At 44.1% G+C, this 27,342-nt stretch overlaps 1 protein-coding gene across 1 annotated transcript in view; it reads left to right on the top strand.

Annotated features, from left to right (window-relative positions):
- The window catches only part of DOCK2 (dedicator of cytokinesis 2), a 439,395-nt gene that overhangs the window by 147,917 nt on the left and 264,136 nt on the right, over nucleotides 1-27,342 (top strand). The window contains exon 26 of the mRNA XM_062189655.1: nucleotides 13,059-13,207. Within this exon, the coding sequence (XP_062045639.1) occupies nucleotides 13,059-13,207 (149 nt within the window). The remainder of the gene's footprint in view (nucleotides 1-13,058; nucleotides 13,208-27,342) is intronic.

Below are 27,342 nucleotides of genomic sequence, written 5' to 3'. Positions count from 1 at the left end.
TCCAGATGAAAAATTCCTTTAAGAATTTAGTGCCAGGCAAAGCTGTGTTTCCTGCAAGAAATTGGTCCTTTTATGCCCTAATGATCACAAAACTCCTGAGTGGGCAATAATTTCCTTTATTGCCCCAAGGAGGGTAATTGGAGCCTTTAAGTTAACTTCAACGTTGGCATGTGATCTTCTTTCTTCTTTTATTCTTTTTGGATTATGACAGCATATAAAGAAATAAGTATAGCTAATAATAAATATATGAACAAGTAATGCCCCAAATAAAATATTAATATCAATTTTATAGGAGTACAATTTGAGATACATCAGCAGGGACTGAACATAATTGAAAATGCTTCATTGTATGTATTTTTTATGCTATTCCTGTCAATTGACACCTTCTTTTCTTTATTATACTTGGACTGTCCCAAGGGTAAAGATCATATATTGTCTTCCTTTTGTACAGAGAGCTCATTACATGCCATTGACTGATATTTATTCTCTTTACTTTCACCTCATACTTTTCCTAGTTCTTCTATATTACTTTGGAGTCCAAGCAGAATCTCTTTGATCCTCTTATTTAAATATTGGGCCTAAGTGTATGATTCATTTCTTAAATCACTCTTTGCTTTGGGCCTTACAGGGAAGGGCTCACGTGGGTGCTGCTGTGCACATGTAGAGAAATGAAACAGGTGCAAGCCCTGCCCTTGGGGCTGTCTCTGCTCTCCACCTTCTTAGCCCAGTGCTTTCAGAGAAGAGAACTAAGCCAGAGGATAAATCCTCCCCAATTCCATTTTTATTTATAGGGAAGAGAATGGCAGTGATTTTCCCCCCTTCCTCTTTGAAGTTTGCTTCCAGTCCTTCAGTGTGTTTGAAATATATCGCACTTCTCGTTTTCCCTCTGTGATAAACAACACCAGGTTTTAAATGCATGGAACTCCTCTCCTTTGGAACTGATGTGGGGAAGGTGCAGGAAGGAGCACAACGGATGATGATTGGAAACAATCACACAACCATTCCACTTTGCTAATGCGTGAATCCAGGAGGGTTTTCTCATTTAATTCTCTGAAATGAAGGGTCCCTCTGTTAGCCTTAAAATGTAAACAAGAAGCTTTTAATGTGCTCTTTCCCCAGAAAGGAAATGCTAGCTGCTTATATTGATCCAAAACATTGCTGTTGGTTTTTGTTCCTTTTGGTATTTGTGAGTTTTGTGATATAAGATTTTTCATGTATGGCTTGAGGGTTGTTGGTAAGTGGCATTATTATTCTAAAGTGCAAACAGAAATGTGAAAGGACATTTGGAGAGAGCCTGCTGAATTCTTCCTTTTGTCTGTCCCCATACAAAAAGGTAAATGAAAATCTGAGTCCTATATCCTCATCATTTCAATTTCTACCCATCTCTTATAACTCAGTTCTCTGAGTTTGTTTATCCAGAGAGTATATTTTTTGAATGATACAGATAATAGCTTCAAGTCCATTTCATTGCAGCATGTCTAGACTAGGTGTTGTAGTTAGCTCAAGCTAAAGGAATCTGAAGGCTCAACCTACTCTGCTTTGCATTCAAAAACTTCTTGGGCATAGCACTGCATCCCAATGCCTATGTAATAACTGCAACTGAATGCATGTTTTGCTTTATGTTGACCTTCTTATAAAAGAGACATTCTAAGCATTTTTGGAGAAGTGAAGTGATCTATCCAAAGTCATGCAGCTTGGCAGTAGTAAGGCTGCCATTCAAACCCTCCTTTCCCAGCCCTTCATTCAGAACTTCTACCTGCTTCTTTATACCTTCCTCTGTGATTAGATAAATCCTAAAATGGGAGATAGTCCTTTAAGGGCTACTCAGGGGAGGTAGGAAGGTAAAGAAACATACACAGTCCTCCTTAACAGAAAACCAGCTCCCTAGCTACTACCACCTGCATTCCCCAAGAGCAGCACAGAATAATGAGTACTGAAGTGACCCAACACTAAAAAGAGTTCTGACTCTAAGAGTTGTGCAAAGTGTAGGGAAAAGCCTCCTAACATTTACTAGCATCCTACTGGGCACTACAGTTGTGCTAATGGACTGTAGGAGACCTGATTTATTGAGATTAGACATTTCATCCTTGATGTTATGTATTGAGGAAAAGGCAATAAACATTTTGAAGGTCATGATTACTATCTTCCAGTCAACTGCAATGGGATGAGGAAGCTCAACCCACTGTTGCTGAATTAGAAAATGAACAGAGTGAGCCACTAGGCTAAAGACTAAATGGTCGAGTTGACTAAGGCCTAGTATTGTTTAATTCTAGTATTGAAATTTTTCTTTATTCCCTGTGACCTTTATAAAACAATAGCAAATACTAACCAACCATTAAATAAAACAACCTGAGTCTTGAATTTCCTGTTTAAGGCCAAGTTAAGGGAGTTAGGGAATTCAAAGGATGACTGCCTCAAGCTTGCAGAATACACAAAGTAGTTGTCTTACAGTTATGAGCCTGTGTGCACTGGCATCAGACAGATGTGCACTGGATCCTCACTGTTATTGTCATGCTAGCTAGATGACCCTGGGCAAGCTGCTTGGAGCTCCTTTTTTTCTCACCTATAAAATGGAGACAAAACAATCTATAGAATGAGTTTTGGTAAAGATTAAATAAGTTCCCAGTCCACTCTCCCTCCTATACACTCCCAATAGTTTATGTCCCTTATTGAAATATATTTGTCATAATGACACTAACTGCTGACAAAACCCTATTTGAATTTGTGACTACGAGGTAGTTCACAAAGAGTTAAAGGTATAAGAGTTCCTGGGTAAGAAAAAATTGGGATCCATAGAGCCTGGGAATTCTGTGAGTACCCAAGAGGTGGTTGGGGGCAGGGCCTGAGAGAGAAGGGACTAGGGGATCTGTGTAGTAACGTACAGAAAAGAGGCCATGAGTCAGGGATGGTTAGCTCAGGAAGGGCTGTGGGTGGTGCCGACTGCTCTAATAGGTGTTCTGAGTGCTTATGAATTGATATAAATTCCAGATGTCACTGAATTGGAACCAAATAGGGTCAGAATATCGAAGACCCAGCTCTTGGCAGTCAAAAAGCTATTGAACTCATTTCTCCTCTTCCATGCAATTGAGTTGGAGCACATTGCTTCCCTATGAATTCTCCTTTAGAGATTGCCAAGATTTTCCAGTACAGAGGCAGCTTGGTTCAGCCCTAAGCTTTCTTATTTGCTTCTACTTCCATCCAGCAGGGTTAGGAGGTGAGTGAGTCACGGTCCTCTTCCAGCAGGCGAAGCTGCATTCATCTGGTGTGGCATCGCCAATGGAATCATTCTGAGCATTAAGTAGCAAATCAAATTCTGGATCACAGCTCAATTGGCCATGTCTGCATCTCTGTTTTCCTGAAACCACTTTCTTTGGAGCTGGCTTGTGGTTGAATGAGTAAACTGGCAGTGAGAGCCTTCCTAGCAGATTGGGAAGGTGCCGGAGGGGGAACTGAAGGTGTGAATTCCTGTCAGAACACACTGATGATATCCCTAATGATGTCCTAATCATTTATAGAAGACCATCTCTGTAGCTGGCCACTTCACAGTTGCTAGTTGAGGTAATGAAATGGTCTCAGTAATTACATCCTAATTTGGTAAACCCTAAATTAGATCTATTGCGTTTTCACTCAAAAGTGCATATACTTAACATATGCAAAGAACACTTCTAGTCTATCAGTAATTCCTCTGCTCAAACCAATAAAGCTTCTGTCTTCTGTCTTCTGTTCTGTTAATTTAGGGGCCAGGTAGCTGTGTAGATGTGAACATGGACTGCAGAGTCACATTCCCTAGGTTTGAATCAGCTCTGCCACTTACTAGCTGTGTAATGTTAGGGAATTGACTGAACCTCTCTGAGCTCTAGTTCCCTCATCCATAGATTAGATGCTGTATTTCAGTGTGTCCTTCAAAGTTTTCTTGTGTTAGAAACTTGGTCCCCAGTGTGGTGCTGTTAAGAGGTGATAGGGCCTTTGGTGGTGCAGGCACAATAGAAAGTCATTAGGTCTTGCACTTGGAAGGGATTAACATGGTTCTTGGCTTCCTGTCTTGCCTTGTGTTCTCCCATACATACCCATTTATACCACTGTGGTGCCATCTCCCAGGAGGCCTTCAGAGTGGAGCTGATGCCAGCATCTTGCCTTTGAACTTCCAGAGCTGTGAGCTAAATAAACCTCTTTTCTTTGCTAAGTACCCGGCCTCAGGTATTTCATTACAGTAACAGGGAATGGAATAATGCAAGAGGTAGAGTGGTATACTTCATGGAGAGAATAGCTGGTACAGAGTGAGGCTCAATGCATTAGCAGACCCTTTCTTCCCCTCTGCAAAGCTCCTCAATGTTCTCCTGCCTTCCTCTCTAGGTTTACCTCCCACCACCATGAAAAACACGAAAACAAAAACAAAAGAGATTTCTCTCCGTTCAGTAATCAGACTCCTTACCATGGAGCACAGGACCTCATGAGACCCGGCCCCAGCTGACCTCTCAAAATTTGTCTCATGTTAAGCTCCCTGTTTCTAGCAGTTTGGCCTCCCTCATCTCTGCATGATCGATGCAACAACTTAAGCACGTTTCTGCCCCAGGGTCTTTTCATGCCATTTCTTCCACCTGAGCGCTCTGCCCTGAGATCTTTGCATGCTGTTCCTTTCTGTCCCTTCAGTTCTCAGCTCAAGTGTCCCCGCCTCAGAGAGACCTTCTTTGGTTACTGCATGTGGAATGGTCTTGCCAGTCCTACAGACTCTGTGTCATGCTGGCAGTTATCAGCCTCTCAGTTCTCAGTTCTGCACAGGAGGTCTTTCATACCCAACAGCCAGCATGGCCTCAGCCTCATAGGGCTGTCCTCAGGCCCCTGGATGCTACTTTGCCTATGACTCACTGCAGATACCCCACATGCCTGGCACTGTCCATCCCCTGGGTTTCAATACTCCAGTCCTTTGCCCCTGTGGCTTACCCTCTCTAGATCGGCCTGAGCACTTGAGTCCAAAAGTTACCTTCTGTGGGGCTGTTTGCCTTTTGCCCCTGGTTGCTCTTCTTCCTTGCTTATTCCTACTTCCTTCCTCTCTTTCTAATTTTTTCTGGAACACCTTCTAGAATGCTGCCTTCACCCAAACTGCATGTAAGAGTTTCCTCCTAGAGAATCCAATCTAAGATCACATCTATTTGCTCTATTTAATTGTTTATAACACATCACTGGGATGTAGTAGGCATGAGAGCCATGTCTGTTACCCAAGTCTTCATTGACTTCATGCGTATGAGAGTGTTCCAACAAGTCTGCGGAAAAATGAAATTAAAAGACAAATTTATTCTGCTACAAAACTATGTGAAGTCCATGCATATTTTTTACATAATTTGCATTTTTCCATGACCTCTTTGAAGATCCCTTCTATGTATTTACATGTGTTTATACACACACATACACATAGATCTTTAAGGATGTAAATATATTACATATAGACCTTCAGAGCTTTCAGAATATATTTATAATGTGTGGCATTTTGGGCACACAAACATATCCACCTCCTCTTAAAAATTCCAACAATTAAATATCAATCCACCTTTCCTGACATCCATTTGGTTCTGAATGGCATATACCAATTTATTATCAGGCATTTGCTTGTAAGTTCAGTGCAAAAATCATAGTTTATGTGAAAATTAAGGATGCGTGGTGAAAACCAGAGCATAATTTGGACTTTAAATGGGTACCTGGGCATCAAGTTCTCGGAGTATGTTTCTTCTTAAGGATTTACTGTCTAATTACGTCTTCTGCCTTCTGCAATTCCTGAAGAGAATTGAGCAGTCACTGAGTTTTCCAGAGTTTGTAAATAGGCTGTGTTTGTCTAGCCGGGGAGTCATATCTCGGCCCTCGGGGTTCATCAGGTAGATACGTACTGGTGAGGGGGTGGGGCACGGGGCCGGTGAGTGATGTCAGGAGACGGTGACTAGGGTGTTATGGGAGGAAGGGCAGTGATTCGCAGGAGCTGCTGAGCAGTGTGTGTGTGGCGGTGGGTAACGACAGTAGAGTTGTAAAAGGCCTGCGACTTGATCTGGAATAGGGAGTTTGTGGGTAGTTATTGATTTCCCGGTGGGTGGAATTAGTTTTCTTTCTGACATGCTGGCTGGAGGAAGGAGGCTGTGAGACCCAGTTGCCAACTGTCAGGCCACAGTCGTGTCTGTGGACATCCTTCCTGTCTACTTGACCCAACGTAGTGGCCTCTGATGTTCACAGATGCTCCCCAAAGCAGAGGAAGGAAAGAAGCAGAGCGGGACTGACGTGGCCCAGCCTTGCCTGCCAGACTTGGGGATTCATTTGGGGTTTTCCCTGTGTGCCAAAAAGTCTGGGGGAAGGGAGTGAGCCATGACAGTCACAGGCCCTCACTGGCCCTCAAGAGGACTGAACTGAACTGAATTCACCTTTCAGTCAATAGGAACTTGGCTAAAGCTGAACAAATTTCACCTTAAAGTCTGAAAAATCAACCAGGATTGAAAAATCAATTAATCCGTGCTGATGAATAAGTGAGGGGCTGGCTGTAAGTGCAATGAAACTCCAAATGCAGGCTGCCACAGTCAGGCTTAGAAACATGGGTAACCACACTGAGGACCTGAGGAGCCCCAACGCAAACCCACTGGATGTTGGACAAGCCCTGTGCATCACATTCCAGAATATTCTAAAAGCTGTCCATCATGATGATGGAACTACGATGCACCTGGGATCATACACTAGGAAGCCTTTTCCTTGCAGGGATATGAGGTGCCTGTTTTACAAGTGATTCTTTCTGTTCTGAGGGAGAGGAGAAATGGCATCTCTTCTTGGTCATTCCCAGGCTTCTGCAGACCCTGTTGGTACTAGGATGAATCCCTGTGGCTTGTTTATAGTACTGGTAATGAACTGGTACTTCTCAAAGGACCTGGGGGGATAATGGCTTGCTCCTATCTACTGGAGATGATTTGCATTTTGTATGTGGAATAATTAGAACCTTTTGTCCTCAGCTTGGGCCCTACTTTCATTTTTGGAATGATAGCAAAAACCTGTTACATAGGCAATGACCAGCTAGCGTGATAAAAGGTAAAAATAGAAGTATATTCTAGGTGCTACAGGATTGCAGAAAAGGGTCAAGTCAGAGTTTGGGTGCCATGGAAATTTCCTATGGAATTTGATGCCTACATTAACACCTAGAAGGCGACAAAGAGTTAGTCAGCCAAGAGCATTGCAGACAAGAAGGTAATGTGTGCCAAACTTGCTGGGCAGGAGAAGGAGAGCTCAGGGCTGGAGCAGAGAAGGAGCTGCAGGAGTGGCAATGATGAGGATGGAGAGGTAAGGAAGGACTTGCTCATAAAAAGGCTCCAGCTATGCCAAAGGACTCATGAAACCACCCTGAGGGTAGTGGAAACTTGATCAGGGACCTCCTATGTGTAGAGAGAGAAAGGAGATGCATTAGGAGAGTTGACATGGAACACGAGGGAGGTTGGCTTGAGTGCTTAGTCCAGATGTACAGCTTAGGAACCTTTCCCTCTGGTGCTGGGATTGTAGCTGAGGTCACAAATGCGTTTTGGGGCTGATGAGTCTCAAAGTGGTTTTCCAAAGTGGGAAAAGACTCTACATCTGGTTCTTTCCATGGGGCTGCTACTGGATTGGAGCAGGTGAGGAAAAGGACTATGTTATTTGAAGTACTCCTGAGTCATGATTTTATTGGCAAAGGACATCAGCCTTCAAGAGGACTATGATCCAGGCAGGCGGCACTGACTGCCCCGTGACCACACTTTCTCAAAGAAGGGAGAAAGCAGAGCCCAGAAACACTACATTTTCTTTACTGCAGTTACTTGCACAAAAAAAAAAAAAAAAAAAAAAAATCCTTTCCTTTAAAATACACAGAGTTGAGTAGCTCTGCAGATTCCTCAAAGGCTGGTCTGCATTAGCATTTGGACTTGTCACCCAATGGCAAATCTTCCAGCCTTTGTCAGATACTGGGGACCTGAACCAGGAACACTGCATGGGTGTGCAGGTCTCTGCTACCCATTACCTCTGCCCGTGAAGATTGATTTAAGGCTTTGCAATATTTATCTTTCAAAGCCATTTGTGTGTTTGCTTGACAGTCAAGCACCAATTTATAAACGTTGCTTTCTGAAGCATTACAGACGGCTATAATTTCACAGTTCCAATTACAAATGAGAAAAATTATTTCATCTAGAAACAGAGGAGCCAGACGTTTCTGAGAAATCATGGTTAAAGAGAAGACAAAGTACTTTCTTTAACACAGACCACCTTAGTAATGGTTTCCTTAGCCAAGACCTTGCTAACCATGAGCCTCCATTTTATGGGGTGCTGGTTTTGATTATATTTAAAGTTGATGCCTCTCAGATTGATAAACTACTGCTTCTACTTGGACCTGATCTGCAGCTCCCCCAGCCCTGGTTTGTGAACGCTGCAAACTTGTCCGTGTTCTACTTAGCAAATTGACTCTTCCTCCTGCCGCTTCCTCTGTACCTAGCATTTATGGAATCCTAGAATTTTGTATGGAGCCTTGATGACCATTCAGTTCAACCCTTCATCTGACACTCTATCTCCTTCGTTCACCACTCCATAGGCAACTGCCTACTCCTTAAATGCTTCCAGGCACAGTGAGCTTACTATACCAGACCTTCCCATGAGCATCTACTCATTTAACTCAATTTTAATAAGACTTTAAAAAAGTCCAGTAACTGCCCAAGGAGATCTTCGCTGATATCTGAAACCCACCAAGTGACTGTTTTGGATTCTTGTTTTTGTAATGGGATCTAGTTGAAATATCATAACCAGATTACTAACCGAATGAATTTCTAAGGAAAAACATGACCTCAGTTACTCCAAGCTCTGTTTAATGGCCTCTGAACAGGCCACCACTCCCAGAAGAACAAGGCACTAAGTTTTTTCTGGTCTGCTTTCTTGTCTGTTGGCTCTGTTGCTGTGATGGGTAGTCAACCTCTGGTTATTCCCATTCAGTGCAGATTAATAACTGGCACATAGCAGAGCCTCCACAAGTATAGTGGACTGGTGACTGACCGAATGACTGACCGAATGAGTGAGTTAATTGCCTTTGCAGGTCTCCTTTCAGGAAGTTCTTGTGACCCCAGTGTTCTGATGGTGAGTGTTTAAATGGTTTTTAGTTTTGAGTCACTAAAGGCCACTTGAGTCCTTAAAACATTATCTTCTTCTTACACTTTGAACTCAAGACAGTTACCACTTTGAAGCTGTTGCTTTCCCTTTCACCTCAAGGTTTTAGCAAATCGTTGTTTGGGGGAGGGGACTCTAGCACCTCTGATCTCACTGCCATCACGTGGATTATTGTGGTGGCATCGGCAAAGGGTCACTGCCTCGGGGCATTTTCCTCCTCCAGCTACACTGCACTCTGCACTGACACAAATCTGAGAGCACAGCTTTTGGTGACTCACCTTTCCCCAGAGAATATAGAAGAAGAGGAGTTTTTGTTGTATTTTAAATCTCTTTTGTTAGAATATTTTATTTATTTTACTTACAAAATTAACTATGAATAGACTTTTTAATCCTTATCTAACTTAATCAGATAATGCACAGTCCTTATTTCCGGGCTGGGTTTAACATGACGATATTAGTGAAGGCGTAACTGGGCAGGCAAGAGTCATGAAGTAGGTGAGGTATTCATTTTGTAGGAATAAAGAGTTTACCCTCTCTAAGTGCTCTTTCCCAGTCTTATCTGGGACAAGCATTCTAACACATGTAATTTGTCTAGCAAATGAAAAGTTTAAAAATTACAAGTTAACACCCTTTAGAAGAAAATCTTTTTTTTTTTTAAAGATTTATTTATTTGAAAGTCAGATTTACGGAGGAGAGGCAGAGAGAGAGAGAGAGAGAGAGAGAGAGAGAGAGAGAGAGAGAGAGATTTCCCTTCCACTGGTTTACTCCCCAGATGGCTGCAAAGACCTAGGCTGTATCAGGCCAAAGCCAGGAGCCAGGAGTTTCATCTAGAACTCAAACGTGGGTTCAAGGGCCCAAGGACTTGGGCCATATCCCACTGCTTTCTCAGGTGCATTAGCAAGGAGCTGCACTGAAAGTGGAGAAGCTGGGACTTAAACTGGCACCTGTATGGTATGCCAGTGCTGCAAGTGGTAGCTTTACCCACTCTGCCACAGTGCTCGTACCTGGAAGATAAATGTTAAAACATACTTCTGGGGGCCAGTTTTGTGGCATGGCAGGTTAAGATGTCATTTGTGACGCCAACATCCTATATTGGAGTACTAGTTCAAGTTTCAGCTCCTTTGCTTCTGATATAGCTTCCTGCTGATACACTGGGAATGCAGCAGAAGATAGCCCAAGCACTTGGGCCCTGCTACTCACGTGGAATACCAGAATTCCAGGTTCTTGGCTTCATCTTGGTTCAGACCTGACTTGGCTGTTGAGGCCATTTGGGGAGTGAATCAGGGGATGGAAGAACTCCCCCACACACACCCCACTTCTTCCTCTCTGAACCAGATTGGATCTGCCACTTAGTGGTTCTGTACACACACCAAGTCTCTGTTTCCTCATCCAGAAAATGAGTTGATAATAGTATCTACCTGCAACAGTCATGGGGCAGATCATCTGAAGTCATGCCAGGCACTTAAAACAATGCCTAGCACATTTTAAACACTCAATATATGTTACTCATGGCAGCAGTTACTAATATGAGCCTTTCCTCACAATGTGGATTTCAGGGGACCATCCTAATTGGGGTCAGGTGCCCAGTTCCAGTTTAGAACAGGGCAGGGAAACTTGTGACAGTTCCCCTAGGATTATAGCCTATAGCAGGCTGCCTTCTTGGACTGCAGTGAAGGAGCTGGGCCAGAATGGATCTAGAACAAGAAGAGGGCTCTACCTATTTCCACATGTATCCTATTCTAGTTTCTGCCATTGCTGCCTTATTTTTATTGTTCATTGCCTTTGTCCTATTTTTAGGAACTATTGGGCGCGCGCGAGAGAGAGAGAGACAGAGAGATATCTTCTGTCTGCTCTTTCACTCCCCAGATGACCATAACAGCTAGGGTTCAACCAGCTCCTGAAGCCAGGAACCAGAGCTTCATCTGGGTCTACCACAAAGGTGGAAGGGGACCAAGTACTTGGGCCATCTTCCATTGCTTTTCCACGGCCACAATCAGGGAGCTGGATCAGAAGTAGAACAGCTGGGATACAATCTAGTGTCCATATGTGATGTCGATGTCACAGGTGGCAACTTTACCAGCTCCACCAACAACAGTGGCCTCTGTTGTAATTAATTAAAATTAAATCCTAGTATATATATACTCCACATCAAACAGTGTCTGGATAGGATGCATTGAAGCATTTCTAGATTTTTTTGGGTCCCTAAAGGTTTTCTGTTTTCAAGATAAATATAATGATAAAGCTGTGTAGGACTTCAGAATCTTCTAGAAATTTCCCAGATAGCAATGTCAGCAGAGATACTGTTGTCTGCAAAAGTTTTAATTTATTTAAGATGAAAGCAATGTACATGAGTATGAAAGTGGGAAGTTATTCACTTTTGTACTGCTTTTATCAGTGCATTATGTTGATCAATAAGGATATAGCTAAATAAGAATACTGTAGAACATTTTAAAAATAATTAAGCTGAGGGCCGGCACTATTGCATTACAGGGTAAACATCCGCCTGTGGTACTGGCATCCCATGTGGGTACCAGTTTGAGCCTGGCTGCTCCACTTCTGATCCAGCTCCTTGCTGATAGCCTGGGAAAACAGTAGAGGATGGCCCCAGTGCTTGAGCCCTGCACCTGTGTGGGAGACCCAGAAGCTCCTAGTTCCTGGCTTTGGAGCTCATGCTATTATGTGGCCATTTAGGGGAGTGAACCAGCAGATGGAAGACCCCTCTATCTGTCTCTCTCTAACTCTGCCTTTCAAGTAAATAGATAAATCTTTTTAAAAAAAAAATTTATTTTAGGCCGTCGCCGTGGCTTAACAGGCTAATCCTCCGCCTTGCGGCGCCAGCACACCGGGTTCTAGTCCCGGTTGGGGCGCCGGATTCTATCCCAGTGGCCCCTCTTCCAGGCCAGCTCTCTGCTATGGCCCGGGAAGGCAGTGGAGGATGGCCCAAGTGCTTGGGCCCTGCACCCACATGGGAGACCAGGAGAAGCACCTGGCTGCTGGCTTCGGATCAGCGCGATGCGCCGGCCGCAGCGGCCATTGGAGGGTGACCCAACGGCAAAAAGGAAGACCTTCCTCTCTGTCTCTCTCTCTCACTATCCACTCTACCTGTCAAAAAAAATTATTTTATTTATTTGAAAGAGTTACAGAGAGAGGTAGAGCCAGAGAGGTAGAGCCAGAGAGAGAGAGAGAGAGAGAGAGAGAGAGAGAGAGAGAGAGAGAGAGAGAGCTGTCTTCCATCTACTGGTTCACTCTCCAAATGGCCACAATGGCAATGGGCAGAGCTAAGCTAATCTGAAACCAGGAGCCAGGAGCTTCCTCCAGGTCTCCCACGCGAGTGCAGGGGCCCAAGCATTTGGGCCATCGTCCACTGCTTTCCCAGGCCATAGCAGAGAGTTGGATTGGAAGTGGAGCAGACAGGACAAGAACCGGTGCCCATATGGGATGCCGGCGCCACAGGCCGGGGCTTTAACCCGCTGCACTGCAGTGCCAGCCCCTAAAATAATAATTAAACTGTTCCCATTTGTCATAACACAGAAAGAACTCTAAGAAATACTGGTGAGTGAGAAAAGTCTACGTGCTGAGCAGTGCATACTGCACCACCAGCCTAGGCCAGGCTGAGCTAGTAGGCTAAAACTTAGTTCATGTTTCCCATGTTGGTGGCTGGGACTTAGCAGCCATTTGAGCTATCACCTTCTGCCTCTCAGGATGCACATTAGCAAAAAGCTAGGAAGGTAGAACTAGGTCTAGACTTGGTCTCAGGAATTCCAACATGGGATGCGGCCACAGCTCGTTAACCGCTGTGTGAAATGCAATATTAATCATTTATTTAACAAAAAATTATAGGTAATAGATATAGATATGAATATATACACGTATATAAAAACTGTGGAAGCCCACATGCCTGAGAACTGCCTTCATTGCAGAATGCCGGGACATCCTGCTTCCTGTCATCACCAAGGAGCTGAAGAAGTTGCTGGAACAGAAGGATGAGATGCAGCACCAAGTCCCAGAGAAGAAGTGCTGCGTGGAACTACTCAATAGCATCTTGGAGGTCCTCAGCTGTCAGGATGCGGTGAGTTGTCGTGCTCATGTCGCTGTCCTGGACTCAGGCTAGAGCTGAGCTGATTGAGTTCTAAAATATTGATGCTGATGAATAGCTGCTGAAGTCTAAAGATAAAAGCCAACCGCTTGTTCAGCAGGCCTGCTTTTCTAGTGACTGCCCCTCAGCGCTGTGAAGGATGGCTTGGGGATGGGAGTTGAGTGTGTGGCATTTTGTCACCCTGTGTCTTGTTAGATCAGCTTTCTTAGACTGCAGGTGCTTTTCCACTTACTCAATCCCCAGTTGGCAGACATGGGAGGAAGGGCTTCCTGTGCCCTCACAGCCAAGAAAACTCTTCTGTCTGCTTTTTAGCCCATGGACTTTGGTTTGGCTTCTCCCATTATCTTCTGCAATGGTGAAAATCATTAAGACTCTTTCTGGATGAGTAGATTTGCTAGACTCAGACTCCACTGCAAGGGTGTGGAGTTGGGTGGTTGAAAGGTGGCCATAGTAGGGAAACCAAAGTATGGTTGATAGACATCATTCAGAGATCAGGCAGGGAAGGCACAGGAGGAAAGTCTTAATAGAAGGTTCCCTAAGGGCAGAATCTGCAAAAGGCGGTAAGCCAGGTGAAGCAGAGAGAATGGAGGCACAGTGATTGGACAAGATGTAGCTTTCCTGAGAATTGAAAGAGGGAAACAAGGTTTTTGATTTGGCCCAGGTTCCCTTGGCAGCTCTCTACCTTATCTTTGCCTAACGTCCGGAGGTGCTATGCCCTTAGATGGGACTTATTTCAGAGGACCACATAGATCTGAACAAAAAATACATCTCTAGATAATTGTATAAGCATTGCTCTTTCCTCTCTTCTCCTTAGAAAATCCCCAGTAGAGTTTTCTGAATACGCTGTATCCATGATTGGCTGTCAATAGACAACTCTGCAGAGCTTGTATCCCATAGTCAATCATTATTAATTTCCTGGTATATAGTCTCTCACTCTTGTCTGTTGCTTTCTATTCTTACTATCTTTTTAAGATTCATTTTATAGGAAAGCCCTTCCTTCCTCCCTCCCTCTCTACTCACCTCCCTCCCTCCCTCCCTCTCTCCATTCCTTCCTTCCTTCCTTTCATCCTTCCTTTGAGATACAGAGAAAGACACACACACACACACACATACATACATACACACAGAGAGAGAGAGAGAGAGAGAAACTCCCATCCATTGGTTGACTCCCTCAGATGCCCACAACAGTTCCTGAGTGTGGCTGAAGGCAGGAGCCAGAAACTCAATCCAGATCTCATGTATGGTTGGCCGGGACCCAATTCCTTGAGTCGTTGCTGCTGCCTCCCAGGGTCAGCATTACCAGGAAAGCTGGAATCAGCAGTCAGAGGCAGGTATTGAACCCAGACAGTCCAATATGAGATGCAGGCATATTAACAACTAGGATAAAACTCTCCCCTCTTCTTATCTTGTTATTAGGTAGATGCAGAGCTTGCTTTGTTCACTCACTCAGAAATACGTATGATGTGCCATGTGTGAGCTGGGCATTGGGGATATAAAGCCATGGTCTCTTTCCTTAAGAAAATCTGTGCAGACATGTAAATAAGCAGTTGTGATGTATACATTGAACATCTGTAATCTGAAAACCAAAATTCAAAATGCTTCAAAATCTGAAACAAACTTCTTGAGTGCTGATACAACACCACAAGTGGAAAACTCCACACTAGGAAACTTTGTTTCATGTATAAATTTTTAAAAGAAGATTGTATAAAATTTTCTTCAGCCTATATGTATAAAGTATACATTAAGCATAAATGAATTTTGTGTTCAGACTTGGGTCCTGGTCCCAAGATATCTCATTAGATATATGAAAATATTCCAAAATCCAGAAAAAATTTCTGAAATCTGAAGTACTTCTGGCCCCAAGTATTTTGAGTAAGGAATACTCATCCTGTAATATAATGATGACAATCTAGATGCAAAGTAAGGGCATGAGAGTTGCAAAGGACTGTATATCTGTATGTGTGTATATGTGTCTAGGTGAGTATGTGTATGTGTGTGTGTGGGGGGGTGAGCTTTTTTGTAAAGGAAGTCTTTACAAAAAAGGTAAAGACTTCCTTTACAAAAAAGGTGAAAATTAGACTGAAGTTTAAGGTCTGTGTGATCATAGGCACAGGAAATACAAAGCATGGTCTTTTCTATCCCTGTCCTGCTTCATGGAAGAGGGGATAATACCTGAGAGTTTAGATATTCAAGCTTCACTCAACTGATGATACTAGGATGATGACATTGTTTCCATAAGCATGTTCACGAGCAGTTTTGGGGCTGCTTCCAGTCTATGATATCTGCTCTTTTTAAAATTTTCTGTTCATTTTTTGCTGATCCACACACTGCATTCTCCCCCCTCCCCAGAAACTTTTCATTTAACATATAAAACTTCATGCATTTCACAAATACAAATTTAGGAACATAGAGATTCTTCCCACCCTTTCCTGCCTCCCACCTGCACTCCTACCCTTCTTCTTCCTCCCTCACCTATTCCCATTGTTATTTTTTACTAATATCTATTTTCAAGTAACTTTATACACATAAGATTAACACTACACAAAGTACATAGTTTAACAAATAGTATGAAAACCAGTGGCTTGGCTTGCTACAGTCTGGTCTCAGCTCACTCTCCAAAGCTGGAGCTGAAGCTCGTGGCTCCTGGGGTTCTGGGTTGTGTCCGTGCTCGTGCTGCATGTCCATACCCTCCACGTAGATCCACAGCATCCCTCTAACGTGTGTGGAGTTTCCACTGCAGTTTTCTCCCTCACTCTTCCTGAGATTGCACTCTCTCCACTTTTTTTGTTCAACTACCTTCCCCTAGAATAGAGCAGTAAGCTCACTCCCTACTCCACCATCTTGGAATCCCTGTTATTTACTTTTCATTTCAAAAATTTTATTTATGTAAGAAGCAGAAAGACAGAGACAGTGCGTGCTCCTCCTGTGTACTAGTTTGCTCCCCAGACATCCAAAATAGCCAGGGCTAGCCTGGGCTAGGCTGAAGCTGGGAACCTGGAACTCAAACCAGGTCTCTTACATGGGTGGTAGCATCTGGTTACTTGAACCATCACCTGCTGCTTCCTAGGGTAATCATTAGCAGGAAGCTAGATCAGGTACTGGAGTCAGGTCGTGAACCCAGGTACTCAGTTGTGAGACCAGGGTATCTTAATTAGCATCTTAATTGTTAGGCCAAATGCCTGTACTTCTTGCTATTTTTTAAGGGAGAATTGGTCTTAGTCTTTTCTTTTTAATATTTATTTTATTTTTTATTTGAAAGGCAGAATTACAGAGAGAGAGGAGACACACACACAAAGAGAGAGAGAGAGACAGAGAAAGAGAGAGAGAGATCTTCCATCCACTGATTTACTCCCCTAAATGGTGGCAACTACTGGGGCTGGACCAGGCTGAAGCCAGGAGCCAAGAGCTTCCCCTGGGTCTCCTATGTGCTTGGCAGGGATTCAAGCACTTGGGCCATCTTCTACTGCTTTCCCAGGCGTATTAGTAGGGAGCTAGATTGGAAGTGGAGCAGTGAACTTGAATCAGGGCCCATATGGGATACCAGCACTGCAGTGGCTTAACTCACTGTGCCACAACACCAGCCCCTGGTCTTAGTCTTCCTTGTAGTATATAGAGACGTGAGGGTTGGTCCATCATTTTTGCAATATCACCCTGAAGTATGTCGCCTCTTCTGTTAAGCCAATTTGCAGCGTTTCTTACAGTTCAGTAATACTCATATCCCCTTTAAATGGAGAGTAGTGGACCCCAGTTTGAGGAATTCAGTTAGACTGGGCTGGCTGCCAAGGTCTTGATTTGGGTAGAAGGATGGCCTCAACTCCTGTTTCATGTGCAAAGCAGGTGCCACGGCCCACCCGTCCCTGGTGAATCAGCGCCTAGAATTCTGCCCTGACAACTCATCATTATTTTGTGCAGCCAGCAACACCAAATACCAGGGACAAATAGGCCACACGCTCACACCCCTTGTGCTGAGGGCTTCAAAGCCCAGAAGTGAGTAGAAGGCTCTGAGCTTCCTTTGGAGGATTGTGGCCCCCAGCGGGGTGGTGCAGACCACTCTTCACTGCCTCTGACTGGGCATGAGGCCACCGATTCCCTCAGTCAGCAGCTGTCATGCTGGGGGAATTATTAAATACCATTGTCACCACTGAGTTCGCTACAAGATTTTGATGCTTTTGATGAGCATCTCACCTCTCCCACTCGTGATGATGGAAATCTCCTCTCTTCGTGAAAGGATTCATTCAATGACTCTGAATACTTTGAGCCAAACTTCAGATCAAAAGTCCAAAAGTATCTAATCTAAATGGGTCTTGTTTGAGTATGAGAAGACTTCAAGAAGTTCATGGAAAAAAAAATGGAATTAAAAGATAAGTTTATTTTGGCACACAAAAAATTTGAAACCTATGCATAATTTTTCATGGTATACATTTTTCATGAACTTTCAGAAGACCTTTTATATGCATGGGTTTTAAGTTTCACATCACCTGGGGAGCTTTTTATTTTTACAAAATTTATTTATGTATTTATTTGAGAGGCAAATAGAGACAGATAGAGCTCCCATCCTCTGGTTCATTCCTCAGATGCCTCCAACATCTGAGGCTGGGCCAGACCAAAGCTGAGAGCCAGGAGAACTCAATCTGAGTCTCCCACATGGGTTACAGGAGCCGAGCTACTTTGGTTGTCACCTGCTGTCTCCCAGGGTCTGCATTAGCAGGGAACTGGGATCCCCAGTGGAACTGGGACTTGATCCCAGGCTCTTCAATATGGGCTGCAGGTGTCCTAGCTGGCATCTTAGCCAGTGTGCCAAAACTGGTTTTCGAAAGCAGTGGTGCCTAGGCCCAGTCCTAGGTATTCTGATTTATCTGGTCTGGGGTAGAGGATCCATTTAGCAGGTAACAACAGGCATCCAGGTTGAAGGGCCATGGTGATGTTGCAGAAGGTTTCAAACTTGAATGCGTACCCCAGTGACTAGGAGGTGCTGTTAAAACACATTTCTGATCCTTGGATCTGGAGGGTTGGCCTGATTATTTATTTTTGTCGCAGAAACCCAAGTGGTGCTGATGCACTGGAATAGGACTTATACTTCAAGAACCACACTGCTCTAATGTGGTTCTATTAGCTTTCCTTCAGTGTTCACTGTCATTGGAGAACAGCTGGTCTCATTCTCATTTCTTTGCCTTCTTAATTTAAGAGCCCTTTCTAGTCTACAAAATCTAGTATCTTCTAATATGCATTTAATAAACCATAAAATGGCAAAGACTTTGAGCACATTTATTTTTAGTCATAAATTCATTTTTTTAAAATTATTTTTTGACAGGCAGAGTGGACAGTGAGAGAGAAAGAGACAGAGAGAAAGGTCTTCCTTTTGCCGTTGGTTCACCCTCCAATGGCCGCCGCGGCTGGCGCGCTGCGGCTGGCACACCGCGCTGATCCGATGGCAGGAGCCAGGTGCTTCTCCTGGTCTCCCATGCGGGTGCAGGGCCCAAGCACTTGGGCCATCCTCCACTGCCTTCCCGGGCCACAGCAGAGAGCTGGCCTGGAAGAGGAGCAACCGGGACAGAATCCAGCACCCCATCCGGGACTAGAACCCGGTGTGGGTGTGCCGGCGCCGCAAGGCCCTAGTGAGCCGCGGTGCCGGCCATAAATTCATTTTTGTAAGGTAGCAGGGGATGGCACATTGCAAGGATCAGCTTTGAAACTCCTATTGGCTGTACTGTTTGGTTTCTATAGGGAATTTTCTCAAAGTTGGGAATTTGGAAGAAGACAATAAGAGAGCCAGGAGGAATCCTGTAGCAAATGTCCTGAATTTTTTTTTCCTCCTGGTTGTTTGTATCCTCTCTGCTGAGCCATTTTTTTTTTTACTGAGTCTTAGTTGGCACCATGGAGTGACCTATTGTCCTGTCTCAACCATGGGCTATGTCCAGGAACCATTACCCAGGGCTGCAATCATGTGTGGAAGTTTAGCAATTACAGTGCAGGGTGCCAGGCTTTGGTTTGAGGAGCATTGTGTGCTTGGGGTATGGAGAAGGATGCTTCCCCAATGGCTGTCCTTGTTTGAATAATTATAGCCCAGCATAGCAGGCTTACCTAATTCTTTGTAACCCTAGGTGGCATATGACTCCAGGGGAAATGTCTGCTTTAGCCTAGGTGTTGATTTTTTTTTTAATGATAGTGTTTAATTCCCTCACCCAGCTTGCTGGAGTTGCACTTAACATATGAAAAGGACCAGCTCAGGTGAAGGATAAAAAGGCCTGACTTCAGCCTCTATTAACTCCTTTTCTCCCTCTCCCTGAGTGTGTTTAGTTGTCAACTCCAGTTACCTTGAAAGGTGGTTTCACATTGGCTTCATTCTGCGCCTCTCTGGCTGCTGAGTAACTCATAAAATTTAATTTTGTGCCAGACCCGGAGGGAGTTGGTTTTTTCCCCCCTCTTAAAACAAGGTTTTCGTTTTTATGTTTCATTCCTCTAGAGAAAGGCAAGTCATCATTTTGTCCCCTGCTTAATGATCATAAAGTGGATAAAGATGACTCTAAATTCTGAAGAGGAAATGAAGTGGGTTGTATCTGAACAGGGAAGGTAGGGAATGCCAAGAATCACCTTTTTAAAATACATTTTTTTTGAGTCTGTTGAGTAAACTTAGTAGTTTTACCAAGATATCCTTAATCATGAATGATTTGAGAGTTCTTATATATATATATATATATATATATATATATCTGTATATATATATATATATATATATGATTTATTTCATTTATTTGCAAGGCAGAATGACAGAGAAAGGGAGAGACAGAAAGAGATCTTCCATCCACTGATTCACTCCTCAATTGGCCACAACTCTTGGGGGTTGACCAGGCTGAAGCCAGGAGCCAGGAACTCCAACCCTGGGCTCTCACATGGCTGACAAGGGCCCGAGTACTTGGACCATCTTCCTGTGGTTTCCCAGCTGCATCAGCCTGGAGCTGGATTGGAAGTGGAGCAGCCTGAACTCCAACTGGTGTTCTGATATGGAATTCCAGTGTTTGCAAAGTTGTGGCTTAACCCTCTGTGCCACAGCATAGGCCTCAGTTCTTGTATTCTTACTCAACTACTTGGATACTGGTCATGAAGGGTTTTTGCTCAAGCAGTTTCTCTTTCTTGGAATGTTGTGCCATTTTCTATTACTTCTATGCAGGCAGAATCTTCAACCCCTTTACATCAACGTAAATAATATTTCCTTTCCAAGATTTTCTCAGTTCCATGCTCTCCTGTTATTGAACACCTAAAACAGACTGGAGGAGTTGCTACAGGACCCCAAAACTGGGTCCACTCATCCAGCAGCAAGCCAATCATTGACAATAGAGTGGTAGCAAAAAGTAGCAAAAATTGCAGAGAGCAGAGCAGGGAGTTGGACTAAAGTTTAATCCATAGACTCCCCAAAGGACTAAAGAGAATCTTTATAGTTCAAATTTGGGGATGAGTAGTGCATGACCAGCTCATGTGTGGACCTCTGGTGGGACCATAGTGTGAACGGCCTTCCTTTGGTTGGTGATAGGGTGCTATGTGTTTCGGTTGAGTTGGCAAAGGTGGGCTCCAGTCTGTCTGGGGGTATTGCTTTCTTTGGTAGGATACTGTGAGTTCCCCCAACACTCTCAGCATAGAGGCTAGCACTGAGATATTAACTGTTAACTGTAGGGGCAATTCAAGTCTTTATAATCCAGGTTTTCCAACCCTTGTGTCACTCCATTAGTTTAATGAGTTAACCTTTACAAAGGAACTGCAAGCTAAGGAAGAGATACTGGAGTTGATTAAGTCAACATCAAAGGGATGAGGAATAAGGAGCGGGCTTCATCCTTTATACGCTCCATCCCCCCAGGTAGAAATAAGGAGTTTCTTGTCTCTGTGTGTTATGGATTAAGCACGACTGGGCTCATACCAACTTTTAAATCCCAAAGTCTGAGGTTAATAATTAACAAGTTGGGGCTGGTGCTGTGGTGTAGCAGGTATAGCTGCTGTCTAGGTTGTCAGCATCCCATATGGGCGCCAGTTCAAGTCCCAGATACTCCACTTCCAATCCAGCTCCCTGCTATGGCCTGGGAAAGCAGTAGAAGATAGCTTAAGTGCTTGGGCCCCTGCACCCACGTAGGAGACTGGAAGAAGCTCCTGGCTCCTGGCTTTGGAGTGGCCATTTGGGGAGTGAACTATCATATGGAAGATTTCTCTCTCTGTAACTTTGACTTTAAAATAAATAAATAAATCTTTTTTTTAAAAAAAAGTTAATACTAATGGTTGATGGATTAGAGTGGAGGCTTGATCCAATTATGGTATCTGAAGGTGGGGCCTTTTGGAAGTGATTGGATTGGATTAGGTTTCTGGAGTGGAGACCCATGATGAAATCATGATGTCAGCATATACAGAGATCATGTAGAGGGTAGAGGAAGAGTGTCTCTGCTTCCTGGCTCATCGTGTGATTGGTCCTCCCCACATACTCTACCATTGCCAGCTTCTGCCAGAGCCAGACTGATGGGGTTGCTGATCTTAAACTGTGAAATCTAAACTGAATGCTGAAGTAACCCCATTCCTTCCCAGTGCTCTCACACAGCTATTTTAAAGTAAAGAAAAACTGACAGCACCATATTCACACTGACATTCCAGCACCTATCGCTTTGTGTTAACACTCTCCTGCATGAGCATGCCTGCTTTGAGCTTGGAGCTCAGAGTTCAAGCCCGCTCCTCTGCACTTCGCGGAGTTTCCACCTTCAGCCTTACCTCTCGCCAATCCCATCTGGATTCTCTCATCCTTCAATTCCACGAAAATCCTTCTGATCCTCCCGATGGGCAGCACTCACTTCCGGGCTGCTGTGCATGCTGTGTGCATTTTCCAAAAGCATCACCATGGTTCTTTGCCTAGCTAATCCTACCCAGCAGTGGAAGAGTCAGGATAAATGTCACTCTCTCCAGGAAGACACCTCTCATCCTCTTCCCCACCCTGCTTATGGTTCTGAAGGCAGCTGCTGTCTGCTCCCTTGTAGCACCTGTGTTGTCATTCTCCCCTGGGGACTTGTGTCTGCCTATGGAACCAGGAGGTAGAGGTCAGCTGTACCTACAGATTCAGCTCTGCCCACACCCCACCCATAGCACCACAGTGCCCAGCTCTCAAAGGAAGGACTAAATGCATGACTATGACTCGGCCAAGAACACTGCAGGGCTTGATACCCTCTGGGCATCTTCTGCCCCACCACTAGAAGGACATCTCTTTCCTCTTTTTGCCTTCCTTGGTTGTTAGGTACAGAGGGCTGAATAAGTCACACTCTTCAGTATGTGACCCACCATTTTCTTTGGTCAGTGCAAAGCTCTACATTGTTGTTGTTGTGTGTTTTGTCAGAAACCAAAATTCCATCATATTGATTTTAGTGATATAATTAACTCTTGTTAGTGATTCACGAATAAGACAGCATCCTGTCTAAAACAGAAGAGCTCTGTTGGGTGAGGCAAAAGAGTGAGTTTTTTGTAAGATAGCATGAGCAGAAACAGGAAATAGAGTAATACAGAAAAGCAGATTGGGTAACATCAGGCTACTTCAGGTTACTTTCCTTGTAAGGGCTAAAGTAAAGGGAGTTTCTTTATGCAGGTTCAGATGGGCTGGGTCCTTTTTTTCCATTGGTTGCTGTGGATCACCTGTGACTTTATGTTGGTCTATCTGTTGGGACCTGGTATAGGAGCTCAGTCTCAAACAATGGGCTCTTATAATTTGATTTAATTTTTACCTTTTGTCCTATCTTCCACTCCCACCCCATTCCCCCATGGATGATTTGTCTGATATGTTGAATACCCATTTGTAGTTCTGGGTGCTTGTAAATTCTCTCTCTCTCTCTCTCTCTCTCTCTCTCTCTCTCTCTCTCTCTTTCCCTCCCTCTCTCTCTTCCTTTGAGGATCAGACATTAATTTGGCACTGGGGCCTGAGCAAATATCATTTAGACTAGAACATGCCTTGGTCCAGCACCTCTTAAATGTGCCCCCACCCGCATGGCCATCCTGCGTGCTGGGTTCTTCAATAATCCCAGGAGGCCAAGGTCAAAGGGAGCCTAACGGTACCTCTTTGCATTGCCATTTAATTCCCAGGAAATATCAGCAGCAGGATTTCTTCTATTCCCCTGCTCCCTTGTTTTCCAAATGATAGGCTGGAAGACAAGTCTTGCTGAAGTGCTCTTGTCTTGGTGCGTTCCAGGGAGCAGCTCCGGAAGCCCTAGAATTAGAACTGAAATAGGTGAGAGTCTTGTGCCTGAAACTGTGTCCAAAACCATTTTATATTTTTACCCCTTTCTCCAGCTCTGGCTTCCATGGTGTTAAATGTGCCCTTCCTAGATCAATGGAATGGTTTCCCATGGATGGTGACAGACTGTACACTTCCCTAGCACCCTTTAATGCACACAGTGCCCTCACACATCCCAACTGTTTGTTTCTGGCCGCAACATAGCAAGGTAGATTTTGTTATCCCCACTTTATGGGTAAAAAACCTAGCCTCCCAGAGTGATGAGATGGCATTCCTAACTAGTGCCATAGAGTTAGGAAAAGGCACAGCCTGGAGCAATGGCTCCATCTCACTCCAAAGTCAACAGCCTCTTGTACATCTCTTTGCCTTCCAATGCTTCACATTTACTCTTTACCATTTAATGACAGCTTCACCAGCATCATTTCCTTGCTGGAGAGAAAAGTACAAGCTCTGCAGTCAGCTCACATCCATGTGTTCGTTCCACAGCAGTTTAGAGAGCTGCTGTTGTGTGCATTGTGTTGTATAGCAGTGGTCAGAGTACTGCTTCTTCTTGACTCTAGAACCTTGAAAGTCATCTGATCTGTCTATAAACATGGAGGTGCTATTTCCCCAAGCATATAAGGATCACAGTAAGCACAGGATCACAGTAAGCACGAATGCTTCTGAAGATATGCAGTGCCTCTACACATGTGGGGATAACAAAATCTACCTTGTTATGTTGTGGCCAGAAACAAATAGTTGGGATGTGTGAGGGCACTGTGTGCATTAAAAGGTGCTAGGGAAGTGTACGGTCTGTCACCATCGATGGGAAACCATTCCATTAATCTAGGAAAGGCACATTTAACACCATGGAAGCCAGAGCTGGAGAAAGGGGTAAAAATATAAAATGGTTTTGGGCACAGTTTCAGGCACAAGACTCTCACCTTCCCTCACCGTTCCTCCTCCCAGGATGCTTCTAAAACATCCCTTTCATTACGATAAGGACAACAAATGCCCAGGGAGCCTCCTGGGAGCATGATAGACAGGTGTCAGTCCTGGGGAGTCCTCTGCAGCCTCATGAGCACAGAAGGCAACCCCCAAGACAGGTCTGATGGCTGCAGAATGTTTGGGGCCCTTGCGGAAGCCACAGGTGGTAGCAGCAGTTTCTACTGTCGCAGCAAAGCCTTCCCTTGCAGAGCGTCTGGAGCTGCAGGGATTCCTTGAAGGACAGGAGAACGCATCGTCCTGCCTTACTGAGGGCTTTTGGGAGTATTATGGAACCTCAGGTTTCATGGTCACCACGCTGTGGTATGGTGTGCTGGAGAGGACTGATGCCAGCTCTTGAGAACCAGGTAGTACAATTTTTAGGAATTTTGTGAGGCAGTTGTTTAATAACTGCCATTATTAAAATTTATATAAATCTGGGATGAACATTTGGGCTAATTATTAAGATACCACTTGAGATAATCTGCAACACATATAGGAGTGCCTGGGTTCAAATCTTGACTCTGTTTCTGATTCCAGCTTCCTGCTCAGGTGCACCCTGGGAGGCAGCACATGATGGCTCAAGGGACTGGGTCCCTGCACTCATGTGGGAGGCCTGGCCTGAGTGCTTAACTCCTGGTTTCAGCTCCAGCCCAGTCCTGGCCATTGTGGGAATTTGGGGAGTGAACCAGTAGATGAGAACTCTCTTTCTCTCCCTCTTTCTTTTGGACTCTCTGCTTCTCAAATCATTAAAAAATTAGAATTTAAAAAAATATCTTATGGGCGCCGGGCTCTAGTCCCGGTTGCTCCTCTTCTAGACCAGCTCTCTGTTATGGCCCGGGAGGGCAGTGGAGGATGGCCCAAGTGCTTGGGCTCTTGCACCCACATTGGAGACCAGGAAGAAGCACCTGGCTCCTGGCTTCGGCTCGGCGCAGTGCTGGCTGTAGCGGCCATTTGGGGAGTGAACCAATGGAAGGAAGACCTTTCTCTCTGTTTCCTTTCTCTCTCTCTCTCTCTCTCTCTCTCTCGCTCTCTCTCTCTCTCACTGTCTATAACTCTACCTGTCAAATAAATTAATTAAAAAAAGAATAAAAAAATCTTAATCTATAATTAAATAAACTATGTTAAAATCAAAGGAAATAGACAAAACTCAAAAGCTTCCTAATATCTTACTACATTTTATTCATATCTATTTACATTGACCGTGCCTGTGTGATGTGAATAGTATTTAGTGCTCTGCTACTGAGCCTAGAAACCAACTAAAAAAGCAGCATTCATGCCACAGAAATTGGCAAATGTTTTATACCCAGGCCTTTAGTTATTTTTTTCTTCCTGGAGAGTCAATTAGGAAACATCTACCATGACATCACTGCCAGGGACTCAAAAGAATGGCCCCAAAACAAGAAAACCCAGAGACCCAGGGGAGCTGCCGTTGCACCTCTCTTTTCCCCAGAGGACTCTGAATCTGCTGCCAGCTAAGGGCCCTCTTAGGACTGGTCAGAGAGAGTAAGCTCCAGGGATGTGGTCATTTTAAGGCAAGTTAAACACCCAACCTAACCAAGGGGAAAAGGTATGTTTCATTATTTTTTACAGTTGTTATTGATTGGCAATGGCTTCTTTCCTCATGATGCTACAAATTTTGAGGTCTTATGAGGCCAGTGAGAAAGTCAGCCCTGATTCCTGCAGTAAGGAAGGGATAGAGATGATGGGATGAGTAGGATTGGGTTGGGTGCTGTGGATTTGTTGTGCCTAAACTCGTTATCTAATCTCACAGATGTGGGAAAGGCAAGGTTGACAGGATAGTAATTTTTCAACTCAGTAGATTTTGCCTATAAATAAAATTTTAAAATTATGAAAAGTTTATTTTCAATTTAGCAAAACCTCAAGTAGCCATTGTTACCTTGAAGAACCATGGATGATTACTAAAAAAATGGGCAAAGAAGTGATGAGAAATAGGATATTTGTATATTCTTAGAGTGTATTTCCAAAGTATCCAGTTGTTAATGGCCCGGAGACAGATGGTCACTTCACAGAGGAGAAACCTGTAACCAAGTGAAGAAGGGAAGTCGTGGGAGGGAGACACATCTGAGGAGGGCACAGCATCACTTCTGGGGGATCTTGTCCAAAACGCACAATCTCAGTCTAATGAGAAGGTGTTAAACAAACCAGAGTTTAAGAGGACAAAATCACAGACTTACTGCTCTACAAAAGTCCAGGAAAGACTGAGGTACTGTCACAGGTTGGAGGGCACTTGGGAAACATGACAGCTCAATTCAGTGTGGGATCCTGAATTGGACCATGGACCAAAAACTGGACATTAGGAGGATAGCTGACAACATTAGAATATGTTTCACTAATAACTCAGTAACCAAGTCAATTTCTTGTTTTGATCATGGTGCTCTCTGGTAATATAATATATTAACATTAGAAAACTAGTTAAAGAATACATGTCAACTCTCTGTACTATTTTTGCAACTTTTCTGTAAATCCAACATTATTTCAACAAAAGTTCCTTTATAAGTTTATTATTGAAGTGTTTTAAATATGATTGCACTCTTACAAAGCATGAGTTTTAGGGCCAGCTGTTCCTCCAAGTGCATCTGAACCAGTGTGAAGGCAGATTGACAGATAAGAGCTTTTCCCTGTGTAATGAGTTAAACAAGAGCCACAGAATATGACATAACCTTACTAGAGGATTCCATTTGCAAAATTCCCTTTAACTGTCCCAACCCATCAGGAGGCCAGTGCAACCTGCTAACAAATGAAGAATTAGGTAACTACTACTAAGCCAACACTTAGTGTTGACTAACCCATGCCTGGCCTCTGGGAACTGGGACATGGAGGAGTCTGTGAGCCTGACCTGTTCTCAAGGCCCTCACAGCTGCAGCATTTCGCGGCC

This window comes from Lepus europaeus, chromosome 4, assembly GCF_033115175.1.
Source record: "Lepus europaeus isolate LE1 chromosome 4, mLepTim1.pri, whole genome shotgun sequence".
NCBI classification, from domain to species: Eukaryota; Metazoa; Chordata; class Mammalia; order Lagomorpha; family Leporidae; genus Lepus; species Lepus europaeus.
The sequence above is the reverse complement of the archived record's forward strand: the minus strand, read 5'-3'. Positions and strand labels throughout refer to the sequence as shown.